General features: G+C 41.0%; 1 protein-coding gene across 1 annotated transcript in view; it reads left to right on the plus strand.

Moving 5' to 3' along the window:
- pstpip2 (proline-serine-threonine phosphatase interacting protein 2) overlaps positions 1 to 23,329 on the plus strand; it is a 130,125-nt gene that overhangs the window by 18,236 nt on the left and 88,560 nt on the right. The window contains exon 2 of the mRNA XM_072575144.1: positions 11,846 to 11,946. Coding sequence (XP_072431245.1) covers positions 11,846 to 11,946 — 101 coding nt within the window. The remainder of the gene's footprint in view (positions 1 to 11,845; positions 11,947 to 23,329) is intronic.

Genomic DNA, 23,329 nt, shown 5'->3' on the forward strand with positions numbered 1-23,329 from the left:
TTTGGGTTTTTTCTCTCTGTTTCAGATCTCCAGCATCTGCAGTTCTGTCCCTTTTTTAGCTTCGGTTTAATTCTTGTTTCACTTGAGGTAGACGTGACAGTTAAAGGCAATGGCAAGCCACCACTGACACAGTCTGCCAAGAAAGCAGAGCAAGAGCCAAGGAGCTGCCTTTAGCCTGAGCTCACCTGATGATAATGAAAGAACTGTCCATTCAGGTCCAGTCCACACAAGCATCCTTCACCTCTTCCTATAACAGCAGGTGAATTATTCCTTGGTCCCAACTTGGAAGAGTTTGGAAAAAGGAGAATTTGGGAAAGCTGAATGGCCCCTAAAAGCTGAAAACCGCAAAAGAACTATGTGTTGCTTCCCCGTGACTAAATGAAATTCACTCCTGTTACAGTGTAGCCCAGATTTTCAGATGAGTGCTTTTTCCTCGTGTGAAGGTATGGCTAAATGAATATAAAACAGCAGGCTTCCATATCTGTTAGTGCCATGAATGAGATTAACTGATCATCAACATATTCTTTATTGCTGCTTGTTCAGACTGCAACTCCAAACAACAGTGGACTTGCTGGGAAGCACCGAGAGACAGGCGTCTTATTGAAGACAAGTTGCTATTCTGAAATATATGTCTGCAACACTTAATTGAACCTGAAGCTAATTATATGAAATAAAGTAGGTGGGGTAGGTGTGGGGTTTGGTGGATAGCAAGAATTTCTGCTTGGATAAGTTTTTTTAAAATGCTATTTTTGGTGCCAGAGCGAATATGTGATTCGGAAGGCAATTGCAGCATGGATTCTTTACCACCACTTCCGATTAGAGTCAATGATCAACAACATGTTGCAAGCATTAAAATGTTATTGCATGTTGCTGGGTCAAAATCCTGGAATTCCCTCCCTAAGGGCATTGTGATTCTACCTACAATGTGTGACCATAGCAGTTCAAGAAGGCAGCTCACCACTGACTTCTCAAGGGCAACTAGGGACAGGCAATCAATGCGGGGCAGCCAGCGATGCCCACGTCCCATGAGTAACTAAATAGTCAAAGAAGAATCTTGCCTTATTTGGTTTTAGATAAATTAATCTTGTCATGTGAATGAAAAATAAAACAAAAAGTCCTCCACATCTGTTATGACAGTAAATAATCATTTACTGGAGAAACTATGTAACTTTTGAATCAGGGCACACTGGTGAAATTGCTAAGCAAAATTCTATAATTTATGTTTTTAGTTTGTTTAAGCCACTTATTGTAATAATTGTAGGAGAGGGCATTTGTTTGAAATGCCTGTTTAGTGAGACTGGAGGAGTATGATGCCTCTACTATTTTACAGTTGGACTATAAGATATAGATGCATATTTAAGCCATTCGGCCCATCGAGTTTGCTCCACTATTTGATGATGGCTGTTATGTTTCTCAACCCCACTCCCCTGTCTTCTCTCTGCAACCCCTGATCCTCTTACTAATCGAGATCCCATCTATCACTGTCTTAAATGCACTCGATGATTTGGCCTCCACAACCCTCTATGGCAATAAATTCTGTGGATTCACCATCCTCTTGCTGAAGAAATTTCTTCTTATTTAAGCTCTAATGGGTCATCCCGTCAATCTGAGGCTTTGCCTTCAGTTCCTAGTCTCTTCGACTAGTGGAAACACCTCCTCCATGTCCACTGTATCCAGGCCTCTCCATATTCTGCAAGTTTCAATGACATGCCCCCTCATCCTTCTGACCTCCAAGTGCAGACCCAAAGTCCTCAACTGCTCCTCATATGACCAATCTTTCACCCCGAAGATCTTTCTTATGAACCTCCTTTGGACCCCTCCAATGTCAGCATATCCTTCCTTAGATACAGGGCCCAAAACTGCTCTCAGTATTTCAAATACAGTCTGATCATAGCCTTAATACAGCCTCTTGTGCATGCCAGCTTTTACGTTCCAGCCCCCTTGAAATGAATGCTAACATTGCAGTTGCCTTCCTATCTGCTTTAAGAGAATCCTAAACTAGGACTCCCAAATACCTTTATGCTTCAGATTAGCAAAGCTTTTCCCCATTTAACCAATAGTCTATATTCTTTGCAGCAAAGTGCATAAGAAGCCAAAAGGAGAGATTGGACATACAAGGATTATTTTCACCAGAACATCAGAGGCTGAGGGGGTGACCTGGTAGTAGTATTTAAGAGGCACGCATTGGGTGGATGGTTTGGGTCTCTTTGCCAGGGTGGAAATGTCAAAGAGGGTATAGACTTAAAGTGAAAGGGGGAGTATCTAAAGGCAAGTGGGTGTCTGGACTGTCCAGCAGGGAGAGGTGGTAGAAGCAGATATGACAGCAAAGTTAAAAGAGGTGCTTAGACAGACACATGCACAGGCAGAAATTAGAGAAATGTGGACTGTGTGCAGGCAGATGAGATTAGTTTAGAATAGCCTCATGGTTGACACAAATATGATGGGCTGAAGGGCCTGTTCATGCGCTATATTGTTGTGTGTTCTCTGTTCTGTAATCTCACACTTTCCCACAGTGCACTCCATCTACTACTTCTTTGATCACTCTCCCAGCCTGTCCAAGGGAAGCTGCAGCCTCCCTGCCTCCTCAACACTACCTGTTCCTCCCCCTACTTTTGTGACTCTGTAAATATAGAAACAATGCCCTCAGTTAATTTGCCCAGATTGTTCATGTACAACATGAAGAGTTATGGTCCCATTGCTGACTCCTGCAGAACTCCACTAATCACTGCCTGCCATCTTAAAAAATAACCCTTGATATCCATTCTCTGCATTCTACCAGTCAGCCAATCCTCTATTTATGCTACTGTCTTGCCCTTAACACCATGGGCTCTTATCTTTTTTAGCAGCCTCCTTGTTGCAGATTATCTGGAAATCCAAATAAATCACATCCATTACCTCTTCAAAGAATTCTAACAAATTTGTCAGGCCTGGCCTCCCCTTGATGAAGCTGTGCTGAGTTAGCCCTATTTTACCATGTATTTCCAAGCAATCTGCATTCTCATCTTTAATAATGAACTCTGAAATCATACCAACAACTGAGGTCAGGCTAACTGGCCTATCATTTCCTGTCTTCTGCCTGCCTCCCTCCTTAAAGCAGACATGTTACTTTAGTCATTTTCCAGTCCTCTAGTCCCTCCCTGACTTCACTGACTCCTGAAAGATCACCAGCAATGCTTCCACAATCTCCTCAGCTATCGCCTTCAAAACTGTGGTGTGTAGTCCATATAGTCCAGGTTATTTTTCCACCTTAAGACCTTTCACCATCCCTGACACCTTCTCCTCAGTAATAATCATTACTGTCACCTCTGGCCCATTGGCTTTCTTGAGGTTCTTGTATGCTGCTGGTGCCTTCCAGTGTGATAACTGATGCAGAGTATCTGTTCAGTTCCTCTTTGTTCCATTTGTTTTTTTTCCCATTACTACTTTTCTTTCCTCATTTTCCAGGGTCCAATATCCTCTCTCTGTCTCTTTCTTTTCAAAAAAATACTCTTGCTGCTGTCTTCTATATTACTAGCTAGCTTACCCTCCTACTTCATCTTTGCCTCCCTTCTTGCCTTTGTAGTTGTTCTCTGAAGGTATGACTAAATGAATACAATACGTTTGTTCTCTGCTGGTTTTTAAAGGCCTCCCAGTCTTCTGGCCTCTCACTATTGTTTTGAACAAGCAAAGCAATGAGGACCAATGTGTACTCCTCCAGGCTTTTATCCATGTCTCTATCTACTTTCACTGTTATTAGTATTCAGACAAACCAAACATAAGTGTCCAAACTGAGTTTGCTTTTGATCTTGACTGTGAATTGGGTAGCAGGAAACTTGCATTTTAATGTGGGACAAGTTTCCAACAGTTTAAAGGTAACATGCCAAATCGTGACCCATCCCACAATGAGAACAACTCTGGATGGTAAATCTGGAAGCAGTGCAAGTAACATGTTTAACATTTTCTTTTGAGACAAATACTTAACTTGCCTTGGCAAATGCTGCGGTTAAGTTAGGTGCATATAAAATGGAGAAATCTGAGGTGTTTCTCCAACCTAGCTTCATGTACACTGGCAGTGTAACTCTTTACAATATATATTAATGATATTAGTAATAACATTAGCAAATTTACTTATGATATTAGGCTGGGTGGCAGGGTGAAATGTGAGGAGGATGTTAGGAGATTACAGGGTGACCTGGACAGATTAGGTGAGTGGTCAGATGCATGGCAGATACAGTTTAATGTGGATAAATGTATGGTTATCCATTTTGGTGGCAAGAACAGGAAGGCAGATTACTACCTAAGTGGAATCAATTTATGTAAAGGGGCAGTACAAAGAGATCTGGGTGTTCTTGTACCCCAGTCAATGAAGGTAAGCATGCAGGTACAGCAGGTAGTGACGAAGGCTAATAGCATGCTGGCCTTCATAACAAGAGGGATTGAGTATAGAAGCAAAGAGGTTCTTCTGCAGATGTACAGGGCCCTGGTGAGACCACACCTGGGGTATTGTGTGCACTTCTGGTCTCCAAATTTGAGGAAAGACATTCTGGCTATTGAGGGAGTGCAGCATAGGTTCACGAGGTCAATTCCTGGAATGGCGGGACTACCTTACACTGGAGAGTAAGACTGGAGCGACTGGGCTTGTATACCCTTGAGTTTAGAAGACTGAGAGGGGATCTGATAGAGACATATAAGATTATTAAAGGATTGGACACTGTGGAGGCAGGAAACATATTTCCGCTGATGGGTGAGTGCCGAACCAGAGGACATAGCTTAAAAATACGGAGTAGACCATTTAGGACAGAGATGAGAAGAAACTTCTTCACCCAGAGAGTGGTGGCTGTGTGGAATGCTCTGCCCCAGAGGGCAGTGGAGGCCCAGTCGCTGGATTCATTAAAGAAAGAGTTGGATAGAGCTCTCAAGGATAGTGGAATCAAGGGTTATGGAGATAAGGCAGGAACAGGATACTGATTAAGGATGATCAGCCATGATCATATTGAATGGTGGTGCCGGCTCAAAGGGCAGAATGGCCTACCCCTGCACCTATTGTCTATTTAACAGAGGCCACGTTGGCCATCTGAGAGAAACTGACTTGCTTAAGATGAGAGATATTGGAATGCACCTCTGTGGCAAGTAAGTCTTGAACCTGTGCTTCTTTGTCCACCAATAGTTACTTTTGGTTTTTTTTTAAGGCTTTGGAAGATGACGACAAGGAAGAGTCATTGTTTGTTAGGTATTTTGCATTCTGTCATCTATAAATTCATAGTCATAGTTTTTACAGGATGGAAAATCGTCCTTCAGTCCAACGTTTCTGTGCCGATCATAAAGTCTCTATTCTAATTCCATTGTCCACCACTTAGCACAAAGCCTTGTATGCTCATCTAAATACTTAAAGTTCTTGCCTCTGCCACCCTTTTAGGTTATAACTTTCAAATGTCCACTATCTTCTGAGTGAAGTGAAAGAGGTCCTCAAATCTCCTCAACTTCCTGCTCCTTACCACAAAACTGTGATCTTTGTTATTAACCCCTCTACTAAGGGAAAGTTTCTGCCTAACAGCTCTATTTATGCCCCTCAGAACCTTCTCCACTTCAATCAGGTCCTCCCTCTGCCCTGTTGGCTTTAAGGAAAACAAGTTCCATGTCTCTGTCTTCTTTGAGAGCCACTTATCTTTGTACTCTCTGCTATTGCATCTGTGAGCGGCCTAATTTGCGATGGTTTACCTTTTTGGAGGACAGGAAAGCGAGTGGCTTAACCAACAATAATTGCAGGCAAGTGTTGTCAAACCTGGTTTTTGCCCATCAGTCCTTAACAGTTGCTGGTTTCTCCAATGTCCATTTTGGCATTGCCCCTTTAAACAGTGGGGATCAGATTGTGCCAGTTGGGTGTGTGATGTGTCAGCTTGGAGATTAAAAAGCAAGAAATTGGAATTCCTTTTGCCTCAGACGATCTCAAATCATGGAATCTGACCCATTGCCTTTATTGCATACACAACCTGCCTCTCCATTACGACGGGGCCCACATGTCCCCTAATAGGAGCCACTGGAGTATGTTAAAGATAATGAGCTGTTCCTGATGAACGTGATGGACAATTTGATCTTAGATCTTTTGTTAATGTCATTAATTTGTACCCTATATCCGTGGTTCCAAATATATCTCCATAAGATGTTGATTGCTGAAACCACTTTTCTGACTGTGTCTGACTATGGGGCATCAAAAAATTAGTCATCTACTTAACAGCGCACAATATCACAGTAACTGTGAGCAGTAACTGTGAGCATCAACTACCCCACCATAGTCCCAGTTGTACAGTTGAAAGGTGATTAACATCTTTGGTGCTGGATCAATAGAGCAAGGAGTAATGTACTTTTATTCTTTAATTTGTGAATGTTGCTGGTAAGGCCAGTATTTGTTGCCCATTGTCAATTACCCTTTGAATAGTTTGTGAGAACATTACAGAGCAGTGCTGTGGGACAGAGTTAGTTGTATACTAGGTTAAGAACAGTAGATTTTTTTTTCCTTTTGAAGGACATTAGTGAAACAAATGGGTTTTTTAACTATGCCATCATGGTTGTCAGGGTCACTATTACAGAGATGTTCTGTTTGCACAAATTAAGTTTAAATTTCATCAGTGACCTTGATGGGAAGTTGAACTCATGTCCCCAGATCTTTAGCTCTGCATTACTAATCCAGAGGCATTATCAGTATGTTACAATCTTCCCAATATAAATGTTGCAAAAACTCTCATCAGTTAAAATTTTGAAAGCTGGGTAATCACATCTATGCTACCAATTAAGAAATCAGTTGTTCAGGAAAGGCTTAGTCTTTCCTGTGCTTCACACTATTGGGTGTTCCACAACCTCTGGATCATACTCACGTGGAACATACTGTCTGACTCTATACTGTCCAAAGATATCTTGAGCATTGAATATGATATACTGGATTAGTAGTGCTGGAAGAGCACAGCAGTTCAGGCAGCATCCAACGAGCAGCGAAATCAACATTTCGGGCAAAAGCCCTTCATCAGGAATAAAATGAAGGGCTTTTGCCCGAAACGTCGATTTCGCTGCTCGTTGGATGCTGCCTGAACTGCTGTGGTCTTCCAGCACCACTAATCCAGTATTTGGTTTTCAGCACATTGAATATGATAATTCTGTCTACTCTGTCTAGAGTAATTGGTCTACTCTTTTTTTATTATTATTAATTCACTGCATGCAAAATCTCTAGCAAGGCCAACATTTATCGCCACTTTCGGTCTCTACCTTCAGCACTATAGTGCTGAACCTAATCTGTTGGTCCTTTATAAGGTCACAACTGAGATAATGGTCGGCCTGATTTTGGCTTAATGGACCAGCTGTCTGTTGGTGTGTCTTTGCCTGTAATGTGGCACTCAAACAATTTTTCACCAAATCACATCCTAGAGGTATTAGGGCATGTAAGCAGGAGTTTGGTCATAAAGGTAGATGTTAGCAAATGTTTTGAAGATGGAAAGGGTTAAAACAGAGATGTTAGCACTCAGGGTCTCAGCAGCTGTAAGTACAGCTGTATAAGCAACAATTCAACTCAGGCCTACTCAGAAACTGAAGGATTGCAGGTATCTTGCTGCTGAGGGACAGCATCTTGATGAGAAATAAGTGACTAACCATAGATGCTTGAGGGTTAACAAATGTAATAGAGTGGGAGAGGAAAGAGAAGCCAGTCGCAAATATATGCTTGCTCTAAATAGATCCGAATGAAATTAAGTGATAACAGTCCTACCCAAATGAATACCAGCCAGACAGGTATTGGAAAATGTGCAGCTGTGAACTGGTTGAGAAGGTCATGGATAGTAGTTTATTTTTTCATGGTCACATAACATATCATTTATGACTTTAAGAGCCATTTTTTGAGAATGTGGCAGAAGCAAAAACCTGTTTGGACAAATTCAAGCCTGGAATACTGAATCTGTGTTTTAACCAGGAGAAAAAGCAACATTTTATTACTACATAATGTTATAAAAACATAATTGGAGCATTCATTCACTGCTGAATAGAATGGAATTTACAACTGAAACCTTACAGTACAGGAAATCTATGTGCTCATGTATGTGCAAAATTTAGAAACACATCCACTTTAGATTGTGTAATAGATTTTTGGCAGGTTTCCCAGAAGATCTGCATTACTTCCTTTTATAGTTTGCTAAATTGAGGAATAGAAGCTCTCTTGGTTTTGTTAAAAGAATTTAGTACCTGAATGAGTTGTGGTTTGTGATGAATCAGGTTTCAGATGACATAGTACCTTGAAGACTATTTTTACCTCTCTCCATCTCCCTGTCCGCCCTCACAATGTCAAGCCCTTGCTATGTGACATGCTGAAGCTTGGGGCAGCTGCCACTAAAGCACAGTGGGAAAAGACCACTGTCTGATGTCTTCCTGCTGAAGTTAAATGAGGGTCTGTTCAGTTACTGGACCTTCCTCGTGCCTCAAGTGCATGTAAATAGAGTATCCATATGTGTAAGAGATGCCTTTGGTTTGTTTGGATAGAGTCAAACTTCAGTGTTTGTTTGTGTCCTTGATATGCTACTGTACAGACGAATTGCATTTGTGACTCTAGATATCTATATATAAGATTATATTTTATGAATAAAGTATATTTTTGAAATAAAAAAGGATTCCAAGCCCTTTCATAATAGTTCACCTCTATCCACACAATTGCACTGATTATCGTGGCCAAGTCAAGGCAACCTTCTGTCTTAACAAATATTATTGATTCAATGAGAAATGCTGTCAAACCCTGCCGCAGGCCGGAGCATTCTGATTTCACTGGATTATGTCTGTTTTTAGCTCTGTGTTCGAATGCTTCATTAATTTGATTTGCTACGTTGTATCAGCAAGTTGAGTTTTGAAACTTTGTTTTTAAAATTCAGTAATGGAATGGGCATAGTGCTGGCTTTATTAAAAAGAAAATAATTTGTAGGATGTGGGTACCATTGGCTGGGCCAACATTTATTGCCAATTCATAATTGTCCTTGAGTAAGTAGCGGTGAGTTGCCACCTTGAACCACTACTGCATTTAACTACACACAATGAGGTTAGGGAGGGAATTCCAGGACACTGAAGGAACAGTGACATATTTCCAAGTAAGGATGGTGAGTAGCTTAGAACATTAGTATGTTACAGGAACAGGCTCTTCAGCCCATCATGCCGATGCAGACCATCGTGCCACTCAAAACTACCCCCATCTGCCTGCACATTGCCCAAGTCTCTACATTCCTTGCACGATCATATGTCTTCTAAAAGCCTCTTAAATGCTGCTATTGTTTTTGCTTCCACTACCTCCCCATCATGTTTTCCAAGTACCTATTCTCCCATGTGGCAAAGAAAAGACTTTTCTTGCGCATCTCCCTTTAAACTCACCCCGTCACCTTAAATGTATGCCCCACCTATTATTTGATATGCAATTTTTGATTTTTTTAAAACAAAGTAATATATCTTTCCAGGTAAAACCATAACAGGGGTAAGATTGCAACATTCAACAGTAATCAGAGAGGATTAATAAAGCACAACAGAATTCTGCAGTGCTTCTCGCAAGTGGTACACACTGCTGCTACTGGGCATCAGTAGTGAAGGGAGTGGATGTTTTGTGGATGTGGTGCCAGTCAAGTGGGCAGCCATGTCCTGAATGATGTCGAATCTCTTGATTTTTGGAGCTGCCAGTCAAGTGGGGAGTATTCAATCTTGCTCCTGATTTGTACCTTGTAGGTGACGTATAGGCTTTGGGAATCAGGTAGTGAGTTACGCAGGATACCTAACCTCTGACTTGCTCTTGTAACCACAGTATTTAAGTGGTGAGTCCAATTTGGTTTCTGGTCAATGGCAACCCCCAGGATGTTAATATTTGTGGATTCAGTGATAGTAACATCATTTGAATGCCAAGGGAAATGGTTGGATTCTTTCTTGTTGGAGATGATCATTGCTGCAATCTGTGGCATGAATTTTATCTGCAACTTGTCATGCCACAGCTAACTATTGTTCAGAAACCAACAGAATGCAGCTGTGGAGGGAGAAATAGAGTTAACGTTTTGAGTCCATTATGACTTCCTCAGATATGTATATTGTCCAGATCTTGCTGCATTTGGGCATAGACTCCTACAGTATCTGAGGAGTTGTGAATGTTTGCGCAATGTTTAGCATCAGTGAACATCCCCACTTCTGACCTTTATGATGGAGGCGAAGTCATTGATGAAGCAGCTGAAGAATGGTTGGGCCTAGGACACTATCCTGAGGAACTTCTGCAGAGATGTCCTGGAGTTGTGATGGCCAACCACCAACAATCTCAACCATCTTCCTTTGTATGGCTCCAACCAGTGGAGAGTTTTTACTGATTTTCATTGATTCTGATTTTGCTAGGGCTGCTTTGATGCCACACTCAGTTGAATGTAGCCTTGATGTCAAGGGCTGTCACTCTCACTTCACATCTGATATTCAGGTCTTTTCTTCATGTTTGAACCAAGGCTGTAACAAGGTCAGGATTTGAGTGGCCCTAGTAACAGCTGCAGAGAAGGTACACAAAGAGTGAAATCAGCATTAAATTTGAAATTTGAGAGATCAATTTAGAAGTCTAATAACAGAAGAAGCTGTTATTGAATCTGTTGGTACATGTGTTTGTATCTTCTGCCTGATGGAAGAGATTATATCCAGGATGGGAGGGGCCTTTGTTGGCTGCCTTTCCGAGACAGGAAGGAGTGTAGATGGAGTCAGTGGGTGGAAGGTTTGCTTGCATGATGGACTGGGCTGTGTTCACAACTCTCTGTAGCTTATTATGGTCCTGGGCAGAGCAGTTGTCATACCAAGCTGTGATGCATCCAGATAGAATGCTTCTATAAAAATTGGTATGAGTCTTTACAGGAATGCTGAATTTCTGTAGCCTCCTGAGGGAATAGAAGAATTTATTAAGCTTTCTTGACCGTTGCGTCAACATGGGTGGACTAGGACAGATTGCTGGTGATCATCACCCCTAGGAACTTGACGCTTTCAACAGTCTCCACCTCAGCTCCATTAATGTAGACAGGAGCATGCCCTCCACCTTGCTTCCTGAAGTCAATGATCTGCTCTCTTGTTTTGCTGATGTTGAGAAAGAGACTATTATCTTCACACCACGCCACCAAGCACTCTATCTCTTTCCCGTATTCTGTCTTGTCTTTGTTTAAGATCTAGCCTACAATGGTGCTGTTGTCAGCAAACTTGCAGATGAAATTAGGACAAAACTTGTCCATTGAGTCATGAGTGTATAGGGAGTATAACAAGAGGCTGACTATGCAGCCTTGCAGGGCCCCAGTGTTGAGCATAATTTTGGAGTAAAGCAGCAGGCTTGCTGAGTCAAGTAAGCAATCTACTGTATAATAAACTTATGCTTTTAACCACAGTTTTACCATTTGAACAAAAGGTAAACCAGGGAGGTTACGAAATATTTATCCACCATACCTCCACTAATTAATATTGGCTTACTACACCAGACAATCTCATGTCCTGTTTTACCCCAGCTTTGCTGAACAAATAAACATTCACTGTACTGCAACCCCCATCATCTCTTGTCAGATTTTTTTTTCAGTCCTAAGAATATGTTCCTCTCAAATAAGCTTGATAATGTGGAAACCTGTTGGTGCAGAACTACACTTCCTGTCAGCTTTTCATGGAGAAACATCTGGTTTCTGTAGCCAAAGCAGTCAATGGTGTGTGATGGTCACAAGGCTTTAACTTAGAGGGGGAAAAATTTATCATTTCAACCTTTTTTTTTCAATTGTTTGAATTTTTAAAAGGTGTGTCCCTTGCAAATGCAATTGTTTGTTTCACTCTTTTCCAACTCGCTCTATTTGCATTTTTCTTGTTCCAGAGTACAGATATAACCAGCAGCATCGGTTATGATAATCTGATCCAGCACATGAACGATGGGCGAAAAACATGCAAAGAGTTGGAAGATTTTATCAAACAAAGGTATGTGAACTTTATTGATACTTACAGCTCTCTTGAACTTCATTGCTGGGTCAAGGCTCCTTGGTACCAGTGGTTAGTGTAGGGGAAGCACAGTGAAGAATTTCAAACTAGGCCACTCTGCACGAAAGACTTACTGATCTGATCCTGATTGATCCCTGAACACCGCCATTTCACAGAAACAGAGATGCCCATTTTATTTGCTTGAGATCCTGCACAAATGCAGTGTGTCATGGCATCAGTCCTGTCTCAATGACATTTTAGCAGTAGGCAGGCTTCTCCGTCCTGAAGGAGTGCACTTAAGTGGCAACCGGGATTTTTATGATAGGTCACTAATGTGGGACAGGAGTCCCTAACCTTCCGTCTCTGTTGTGAGTGTTGCTGCTGAGCTGATGCTGTCATGTAGGAACTATTTTCACTTCAGCAGAGAATGTTAAGCGAATATTTGCTGGAGGTTTCCAACACTATGAAGGATTACCTAATGAAAGAAAAAAAAAACTGCTCACTTGGCTAAGGAGCCAGCAATAAGGAATGTAACAAAGTCAGCCAGCTGGACCTAGTAGAATATGAATTCCCTGATTGGGGCTGCTAATCTGGTCCAATCAGGGAGCCCTGGCTGACATATAAAAAGGATGAATGTCAGCGATACTGACATTCTGGTATTTGACTGTTCATGTGTAAATAAAGGGTAAGTTAGTGATGGGATCCTGGCCCCTTTGGAGTTATTTCAGAGGCAGTAAAATCTTGGCAGAGAGTGAAAACAGAATTTGAAGAAACCGCTGTGAAAAAGTCATCAGAGTTTGGAAAGTTCTGTCACTACACTTCAAAAGTATTTCATTAACTGTCAGGTATTTTAGAGTGTCCTGAGGTAGTGAAGGAACTTGAGTTGACAAAAGGGGTGAGGGCATCTTTTAAAGAAAGAGCAGCTAAATAATTGAAACTGAGGAAAATGTGATAACTACTTTCACAGACAGCAGTGCAATGGAGTCCATTTTAGATTTAGTTGAGAGAAATGTTTGTACAGACTCGGAGCTGGAATGGCTTCTTCTATTGTGTGAGTGTCTATGATTCTCTAGTGGACAATATTGTACTGTTCTGTTCTTACCTTATGTCTACAAACACCTGCTTTTGGTTTGTGATAGGACGAGACCAAGCAAAAGACTATTTGATTGGAGTGCAGATAGAATGACGTAGGGTCAGACTCTGCTCATGATCAAATATCCTGCAGTATCGAGGTTCACCCATGCAGAATGGCTGCATTAATGAGCTATAAGTGAAGCTATGAGCGTAGGGATTCATTGACTGCAGGAAGTGAGTGGAGATAAACTGTACAAGACCAGATATTGCAGACATAGTATCTTCTGATGAATGAACAAAACTCAACATGAAACAGACCTTGTGCTGTGTGGAAATGACCACGATGATTGCTGATATGTGTTTCAGAAGTTGACTCAGTATAAAATAATAGACACAGAAAATGCTCACGTGAGGTCAGGTGGCATGAGTGAAAAGAGAAAAAATGTTTCATCAATGCCTTTCATCCACACTGGGAAAAGGTTGGGGATGTAATAAAAAGGGATGACCTATGCAGAGTGGAAGGCAGGAGAGATTAAATGACAAAATGTATTATGGTGTAAGGCATTAACATTTTAAAAAAAATCACTTTTGCTCTTTAATCACTCTCTTTCATTTTATCATCTTTTCCTTCCCTCCCACTCCTTGCCCCTGTACTTGCATTAAAATCTGTTTATATGTCACAATCTTTTCCAAATATGATGAAAGGCCAGTGTTCTGTTAAGTTGGGTTCTGGCTCCACAGATTATTCCAAAACTGCTGAATGTTTCCAGCAATTTCTTTTTTTTGTTGCAAGTTTCTAGTATCCAACGTGTTTGTACAAGAACTGTCCTGATCTGTTGACAGAGCTTCTTTCAATAAGGAAGCACATTGTCTTCTTGCAGATTCAGTTTGTTTCATCAGAGAAGAGTAATTTTCTCAGATCACAAGCACAGACAGCAACAAAAGACTTTGAGTTCACATTTTTTTAAGGGTTCAGATTTGAAAAGAAAAATCAGAAGACAATTTGACCTTCTTGGTGGATTTTCTGCTTTTCATTTCACTTTTTTGTTTTATTTTAAATAAAAGTCACATTAAACCTGTTACTTATATAGTTATCCTGGCCAATTGCTCTGAACTATTTTAATGCATACCACTTTTAATACCTACAGCATGTATTAAAGCACTTTACTTGAAATATGCTACATTGGCTATATAGCGGGATGTAGCAACGCATTCGCACCCATTGAGTTCCTTAATTTTTTTTTAAGAATTAGGTTTATTGTCACAAGTACTCAAATACAGGAATACATGAGCACTGCAAAAAGTGCACAAGTTGCTACTTCTGTCGCCATCTCGGGTACAAAGATACCTAAGTACAAAATCTTTACTTTTTCAGAGGGCAGTGCATGTATGGAATGATCTGTCAGAGGAAGTGGTGGAGGCTGGTGCAACTACAACATTTAGAAGGCATCTGGATGGGTAATGAATAGGAAGGGTTTAGAGGGATATGTGCCAAGTGCTGACAAATGGGACTAGATTAGGTTGGGATATCTGGTCGACATGGACGAGTTGGACCGAAGGGTCTGTTTCTGTGCTGTACATTTTTTTCTGACTCTAAATTAGAAAAATGAAGAAATTACTGTTTCAGGTAACATATTTTCATAACAGAAAGCTAAAAGTTGGTCAAGATACTAGGGACAGCTTCCCTGCAATTCTTCCAAATAATATTATGGACTCTTTTACATCCACCAAAGAGGCCAGATAGGATTTCAGTTTAATATCTCGTCTGAAAGAGAGCACCTCTGACAGAGCTTTGCTGTCTTAAACATTACTGTCATCTGAGCAAGAACTGACTCAAACTGCTGATTTTCACACTAGGCGTATATCATTTTGTGCAGATGAAAAATTAAATGAAGGTATTTCTAAATTCTGTTTCCAAATTGGACAGAGCATGGCACTGTTGCTAACTGTTTGTCATTGGAATATGTATGACATCTGAGCAAATTTGATTGAAAACAATAAATAAAAGTTGTGAGACAAAAATGTATGAAATAAGAGATGACTAAGCTGTATCAGTAAATTTTATGGTTTCAGGATTATGGAACTCTTTTTGGTTGAATATAATTCCTCTTTCGTTAGCTTGGGTTTTAACTGAGTTGGGTTGAGTTGGGAAATATTTATCAGTGAGTGGGACCCAATTCCAGAGTGCTAATGCTATTCCCAGGCGATCTGATTCTCCGGTGTGCCTCAGGAGTAACCTGGTGTCTTAGTGGCATGCGGAGGAATCATTTGTGGGGGGGGAGGCATAACTTGGATTACAAGGGACATGAAGTGGCTAAGGGGTATTGCCTGGTATTAGGAGGAATGGGGAGTCATGGATGGGGCATAGGGAGCTTTTGGAAGATGAAGAGATATGAGGGCTAGGGGCCCTTTTCTTTAAAATGAGGATGAAGGGCCCCAGCAAGGTCCCTTTAAACAGCCTGCGGTGGCATTTGGAAGCCTTGAGGGTTGCCTTTGATTTCTTTACTGGGTCAGCTGCCCTAGTTTGTAGCCTCCTGCCAGTGAAGATTCTGTCTTTGTGGATGTTTTCTTCTACTTGTTGAAGAATTTTTGATAACTCTAGTTAGCTGTCAATGTGACTTTAAAAAAGGCCCTAGTAACGGGCTGGAGAGGTGATGGATTATTGGGATTGTTGCTAGGCATCCGGATCATATTCTGGAGGTCCAGGTTTGTATTCCATCACTGCAAATGTTACAATTTGAGTTCAATAAAACAATCTGGAAATGAAGACGATCGATGGCTGGCGTTTATTGTGGGTTTACCCGTGCCAAATATGCTGCAGTGGTTCTTGAAGACAGCTTATCAGCACCATCTCAAGGGGAAATAGTGTCGGGCAATAAATGTTGGCTCAGCCAATGGTATCCACAAGCCATGAGTGGATTAAAGAAACATGAAATTTCCAGAAACTATTGCTCAAATATAGAAATTGTTGAAATGTCATCAGCCGTACTGACCCTTCTCTTGATTTTGCAAGTCCTTCATTTGGAAGAGATGCTGGTGTAGTGTGATGTCACTGGGCTAGTGATGCAGTAAGCTAGGCTGGGTGGACATGGGTTCAAATCCCATGAACAGCTGACTGGCTTTAAATTCAATGAATGTATAAACAGTCTGGAGTTAAAAGCATGTCTCAGTAATGGTGGCCATGACTTCTATCATTGCAAATATCCATTTGGTTCACTTACATCCTTCAAAGAAGAAAACCTACCATTCATTCTGACTTGTGACTCCAGATCCAGAGCAATGTGGTTGACACTCTTAATTGCCCTCTACGTCAGAGTGAGAGGCTTACACCACTTTGTTGAACTAATTAAAAATAACAAATTAATACAACCTTCTCAACCCAGTCCAGAAACAGCTAAAACAATTGCTGTGAAGTTACTGAGTCCCATGACATTTTTTTTTTAATTTTCTAAATTTAGGTTGAAGCCTAAAATGTTATAATTTATCTCTGTCTATCTATCTGCCTAGTCACAAAAAGGTTCCTGTGTGAATGGCAAAATTAGGCTGAGGGGAGAACTGGGCTGATATGAGGTTTGAATGGAAAATGCACATAGAGATCAAAATCTACTAAGATTAAATCTGCAGAAGAGGAATAGAATCATTGCTTCCTTCTGCTGTTACTCTGCCACCGTGAATATATTATTGTCACCGACAGAATGGAACACTGCAAAACTCTATTGGGGAACAATGACACAACGTTCTTACTGCTGTGGGGTGGGGAGTGTGGGGGGTTGCTGCAGGAAGTCTAACCACTGACTGAAATGAAAACTCAGTTACTCATACAGTAAACAAATCTGTTGAAGTTGTGACTGAAAGTTGCAGCACATTTGGGGAATTCTCCTTTTTGTTAGAAAGTTGCTGTGTTATTAACTTTGTCAATTTTCTGTTTTGTTTCATGGCTGGAATGAACTCAGTGAGATACTTTCTTCCTCATGCCCATTATATTTTCAGAACTTTAACCTCGTGCCATTTTCTTGAAATTTAATGCTAAGATCTCCAGTCTTGTGTCAGTGTTTCATATGTTAATCACATGTCTTTTTTTTGATGGAGGGCAGCCATGTTCTCTGAGTGCTGGAGTTGCCAACTGTCAAAGTTTCATAGAATTTTGACAGTGCTGAAAGAGGCCATTTGGCCCATCAAGTTTGCACCAACCCTCTGAAGACTGACCCACCTTATCACCATTATCCTGTATTTCCCAAGGCTAATCCACCTAACCTGCATGTCCTTTGGACTGTGTCATAGAGATGTACAACAATGAAACAGACCCTTCGGTCCAATTCATCCATGCCGACCAGATATCCCAACCTAATCTGGTCCCATTTTCCAGCATTTGGCCCACATCCCTCCAAATCCTTCCTATTCATATACCCATCCCGATTCCTTTTAAATGTTGCAATTGTACCAGCTTCCACAACTTCCACTGGCAGCTCCTTCCATACATGCACAACCCTCTGTGTGAAAAAGTTGTCCCTTAGGTCCCTTTTGTATCTTTCCCCTCTCACCCTAAACCTATGCCCGCTAGTTCTGGACTCCCCTACCGCAGGGAAAAGACTGTCTGTCTATTTTTCCCTGTCATGAGGTCACCCCTTAGTCTTTGACATTCCAGAGAAAACAGCCCCAGCCTTTTCAGCCTCTGCCTACAGCTCAAATCCTCCAACCCTGGCAACATCCTTGTAAATCTTTTCTGAGCCCTGTCAAGTTTAACAACATCCTTCTGTTAGGAAGGAGATCAGAATTGCACGCAATATTCCAAAAGCGACCTAACCAACATACTGTATAACTGTAACATTACCTCCCAACTCCTATACTCAATGCTCTGACCAATACAAGAAAGCACACCAAATACCTTCTTCACTATCCCATCTACCTGTGACTCCACTTTCAAGGAATTATGAATCTGCACTCCAAGGTCTCTTTGTTCAGCAGCACTCCCTAGGACCTTCCCATGAAGTGTTTAAGTCCTGGTAAGATTTGCTTTCCCAATATGCAGCACTTTGTATTTATCTTAATTAAACCTCTGCTACTCGTCAGCCCATTGGCCCATCTGATCAAGATCCCGGTGTACTCTGAGGTATCCTTCTTCGCTGTCCACTACATCTCCAATTTTAGTATCATCTGCAAGCTTACTAATATAGCTCCTGTGTTCATATCCAAATCATTTAAGTAATGGACCCAGCACCGATCCTTGTGACACTCCACTGGTCACCGGCCTCCAGTCTGAAACACAAGCCTCCACCACCACCTATCTTCTATCTTCAAGTCAGTTCTGTATTCAAATGGTTAGTTCTCCCTGTATTCCATGAGATCTAACCTGTGTCCGAGAGACGTGCAGCACAGAAACTAACTCTTCGGCTTAACGTGTCCATGCTGCCCAGGTTTGTTGAAGTGAACTAGTCCCAGTTGCTTGGTTTGGCCCATGACCAGTCTAAACCTTTCCTATCCAAGCACCTGTCCAAATATCTTTTAAAATTTGTAATTGGTACCCACTTTTACCACTTCCTCTGGCAGCCCATTCCATAAATGCACCACCCTCTGTGGAAGAAGCTGTCCCTCAGGTCATTTTTAACTCCTGCCCCTCACCTTAAACCCTTTCCCTCTAGGAGTGCCCTACCTTTCGGAAAAGACCTTGGTTATTTATCTTATCTGTACTATTCATGACTTTTTAAACCTCTATAAGGTCACCCCTCAGCTCCTACAGTCTAGGGATAAAAGTCCCAGCCTATCTCCTTATAACTCAAACCCTCCAGGCTCACTAATAATCGAAGCTCCCGGTGGAAACCCATGCTGACACAGGGAAATTTGTGCAAACCCCACACAGTCACCCAGGCTGGAATTGAACCCAGGTTCCTGGTATTAAATGTTGTGCTATCATGTTCTAGAGTTTCCAAAATTATGGTTTAATATTCCTGACAACTCTGAGCAGTCCAGGAGAAGAATCACTGATGTATTAAACAAGATTTTTTTTGTGTGTGTCTTTCGCACCCTATTTTCCTTGAAATGTCTGTGGGCAAGGTAGGGAAGGCTGTTTAACTCCTTCAATTGGAGAAGGTGGCGAAGGCAGCAGGTCATAGCATAAAACTTCCAGTTGTGTGTCCAACCAAAGTTCATGGAACCCTGGTAATATACCACAAAAATGAATCATTCATTTTAGAACATAGAATATAGAATAATACAGCGCAGAATAGGCCCTTTAGCCGTCAATGTTGCACCGAGTTGTGAACTAATCTAAGCCTATTCCCCCGCACGCTATCCCATCATCATCCATATGCTCATCCAAGAATTGTTTAAATCTCTCTAATGTGGCTGAGTTGACTACATTGGCAGGCAGGGCATTCCATGCCCTTACCACTCTCTCTGAGTAAAGAACCTGCCTCTGACATCTGTCTTAAATCTATCACTCCTCAATTTGCAGCTATGCCCCTTCATGCAAGCTGACGTCATCATCGGAGGAAAAAGGCTTTCATTGTCTGCCCTATCTAATCCTCTGATCATCTTGTATGTCTCTGCTAAATCTCCTGTTAGCTGCCTTCTCTCCAAGAAGAACAGACCTAAGTCCATCAGCCTTTCCACATAAGACCTTCCCTCCAGACCAGGTAACATCCTGGTAAATCTCCTTTGCACATTTTCCAATGCTTCCACATCCTTCCTGTAATGGGCCAATCAGATCTGTACACAATATTCCAAGTGTGGCCACACCAGCGTTTTGTATAGTTGCAGCATGATATTGCAGCTCCGGAACTCAATCCCTCTACCAATAAAACCTAACACACTGTATACCTTCTTAACAGCAGTATCAACCTGGGTGGCAACTTTCAGGGATCTATGTACATGAACACCAAGATATCCCTGCACATCCACACTACCAAGAATCTTTCCATTGACCCAGTATTCTGCCTTCCTGTTATTCTTCTCAAATTGAATTACCTCACATTTATCTGCATTGAATTCCATTTGATACCTCTCAGCCCAACTCTGCAGTTTATCCAAGTCCCCCTGCAACCTGCAACATTTTTCCACACTGTCCACTACTCCACCGACTTTGGTGTCATCTGCAAACTTACTAATCCATCCACCTATGCCTGCATCGAAGTCATTTATCAAAATGACAAACAGCAATGGTCCCAAAACAGATCCTTGTGGCACACCACTCGTAACCGGGCTCCAGGCTGAATATTTTCCATCAACCACCACTTGCCGTCTTCTTACAGAAAACCAGTTTCTCATCCAAACTGCTAAATTACCCTCAATTCCATGCCTCTGCATTTTCTCCAAAAACCTACCATGTGGAACCTTTATCAAAGGCTTTACTGAAGTCCATGTATACCACATCAACCCTCATCCACATGCTTGGTCACCTTCTCAAAAAACCTCAGAGGTTTATGAGACACAACCCGCCTTTGACGAAACCATGTTGACTATCTGAAATCAAATTGTTGCTTGCTAGATGATTATAAATCCTACCTCTTGCGATCCTTTCCAAACCTTTTCCAGAACTTTTGATGTTATTTGTAGGATCCTGCTGTGTGCAAAGTGGTTTCTGTATTTGTCTCCAGGATAGTTGCAACACTTAACAATAGTAGTTTGATTTAAATGTGAGATATCTTGATATGCTTCAAGAATAACAGTGAGACACAATGCAAACAGAAATCCCCTGCACAATGGGTGCTATTATTCTTGTGATTATACTTTTAACTGCAATCCAGAAAGCTCCAAGTTGCGATCCTGACATTTGAGCGTATGATCTCAGTTAGCTCAGTGCTGTACAAAGCTAGATCCACACTATTATGGCAATCACTTGTTATTTGGATGGTAGATCAAACAGTGACCATATCTGTCTGTCTGAAAGGAATGTAAAAGTTCCTATAACATTATTTAAAGAACACAAATGTTCCTACCATTTTCCTAGTCTGTATGTGTCCCTCATACAATACAGAAGCACATTATCTCGTCTTTTCATTGCTGGATTTTTGGAATTTTGCTGTTTATTACTTGCCTGCTATGTTTGCCTATGTTGCAACAGTGAGAAGAGTTTGTAAACACTTCATTGGCTTTTTTGTGTTGCAAACTGTTCTTTATAAATAGACTTTTTTTCTTTTTTTAAACATTATCAGTGATACTTGTAGAGACCAATAACTTCTGAAAAGAGATATTAATTTGTGATAGAAATAAGCAATGGACAAGCTTTTCATGTTGTAAGATTTTTACTGTAACAAACAATTAAAATGTATCTGTAGCAAACATTAATAGACATCTAGTTAACCCAAAGAAAGAAAAAAGATACATCCTCACCAACTACTTAACACAATCAAAGCCTGTATTTTAACTTGTACCATGCATCTGCCAGAGGTTTCAAAATGCACAGTGAAGTCCAAAGTTACTCCAGGCTTTCCAGCAGCTTCATTCCTTGATGCCAAAAAGGATGAATCTTCTGATGTCCTTTAAATCTGATTCCATTTAGTCTGAATATTTCAGAACCTGACTTTTGCGAAGCAAAACCCACCTCGTGACTCTTTGTTAATGAAATCTCCAATAGTCCTGTCAGTTCTGCTTTCAGTTTTCAACAAGATAATCTGTCTCTCTCTCTCTCTCTCTCTCTCTCTCTCTCTCTCTCATTTGTTTGCTTACTCATGCACTCTCACTTTGCCTCAGCTTGGTTTTGGAGGCTATCTTCTTTTCCCTGTCAAGGTATGTCAACTGTCCTTTGAATTTTGTTTTGAAAACTTATGTTTCTGTTTTGGTTTCAGATTAAATAGGCCACTTCCCAGGCAGAAATATGTTATGACCACCACTGACCACTATTCAAAACATTCTGTTTCACCTTCGGTTACGAGAGGTATTTTTAGAAAAACACTTGTGCTTTGGAGATTAAAAAAAAAGTTAGTGGGATCTGATCAACAAAAGGCTGCTGACCTGATTGAAAAATGTACAATTAATCCTTTCCTCATTCACGGGTGAAGATTGACCATTTGGGCAATTTCTATATCACTTAGTGTCCATGAAACAAGATTCCAATCTACACATTGCCAAGAAAATGTTAAAAGCTTGCTTCACCATTCGATGATTATGGGTGATCATCTATCTCAGTGCCATACGGGTGTCTCTGATGTACGAACGTTTGATGTACAAACGCTCACACTTATGAATGTGATCCCATTCAGGCATGTGAATTTTAAAAATCTGACAATCAAACATTTCTTGTACTTATTACATTGTCCGGCATTGTGTTCCAACGTGACTGATCTCCAAAACAGAACCCATTTGCAAATTGAGGACTATGTGTATTCTGCGTTCTCTCCATGTCCCTTGATGCCTGTAATATCTAAAAGTTTATCAATCTCTCTCTTGAATATTCTCAGTCACTTGGCCTCTGCAGCCTTTTGTGAATTCCATAGCTGAACCACTCTCTGAATGAAGAAATGCTGCCTCGTCTCAGTCTTAAATGACTTCGCCTGTATCTTGAGACAATGACCTCTCGTTCTAGACTAGGAGATACACCTTCCCTGTATTTGTCTAAACATGTTAAAATATGATCCATTTCTATCAGATCCCCTCTCACATTTCCAACCATAGTGAATACAGGCCCAGTTGAATCAATGTCTCCTCATACAACAGTTCGGCCATCTCTAGGATTAGCTTAGTGAACCTCACTGCACTCCCTCTATGTCAGGTTTTTCCTCACTTAACTAGGGAGATCAAAACTGTTCACAGTGCTTCAGTTGCAGACTTATCAAGGCCATGGGCAACTGCAGATGTCCCTACTTCTGAACTCAAATCCTCTAACAATGAAGACCAATATATACTTGACTTCCTAATTGCTTACTGCACCTACCTTTCTACTTTCATTGACTGGTGTCAAGGATACCTAGGTACCTTTGTACAACCACATTCCCCAATAAATCACCATTTTAAATTATAATCTACCTGCCTGTTTTTCATGCCAAAGTATATAACTTCATATTTATCCATACTATATTGCATCTGCCTTGTGTCTTCTCACTGATTCAAATTGTCTAGATTGCCTTGAAGCCTCCTTGCATCCTCCTCCAAAACTCCCAATTCCACCTAGGTTTGTGTTCTCAGGAAAGTGGAAATATTGTATTTGTTTCTCTCATCCAAATATTATGAATAACTGGGACCCAAGCACTGATCCCTGCAGTACATCACTATCCATTGTCTATCACCAAAAAAACTCCATTTATTTCTACTGATTCCTGCCTTTCGTCCTTTCTCAATCCATGCTAATATATTACCTGATTCCCATGTGCTTTTT

The sequence above is a fragment of the Chiloscyllium punctatum genome, chromosome 1, assembly GCF_047496795.1.
Source record: "Chiloscyllium punctatum isolate Juve2018m chromosome 1, sChiPun1.3, whole genome shotgun sequence".
NCBI classification, from domain to species: domain Eukaryota; kingdom Metazoa; phylum Chordata; class Chondrichthyes; order Orectolobiformes; family Hemiscylliidae; genus Chiloscyllium; species Chiloscyllium punctatum.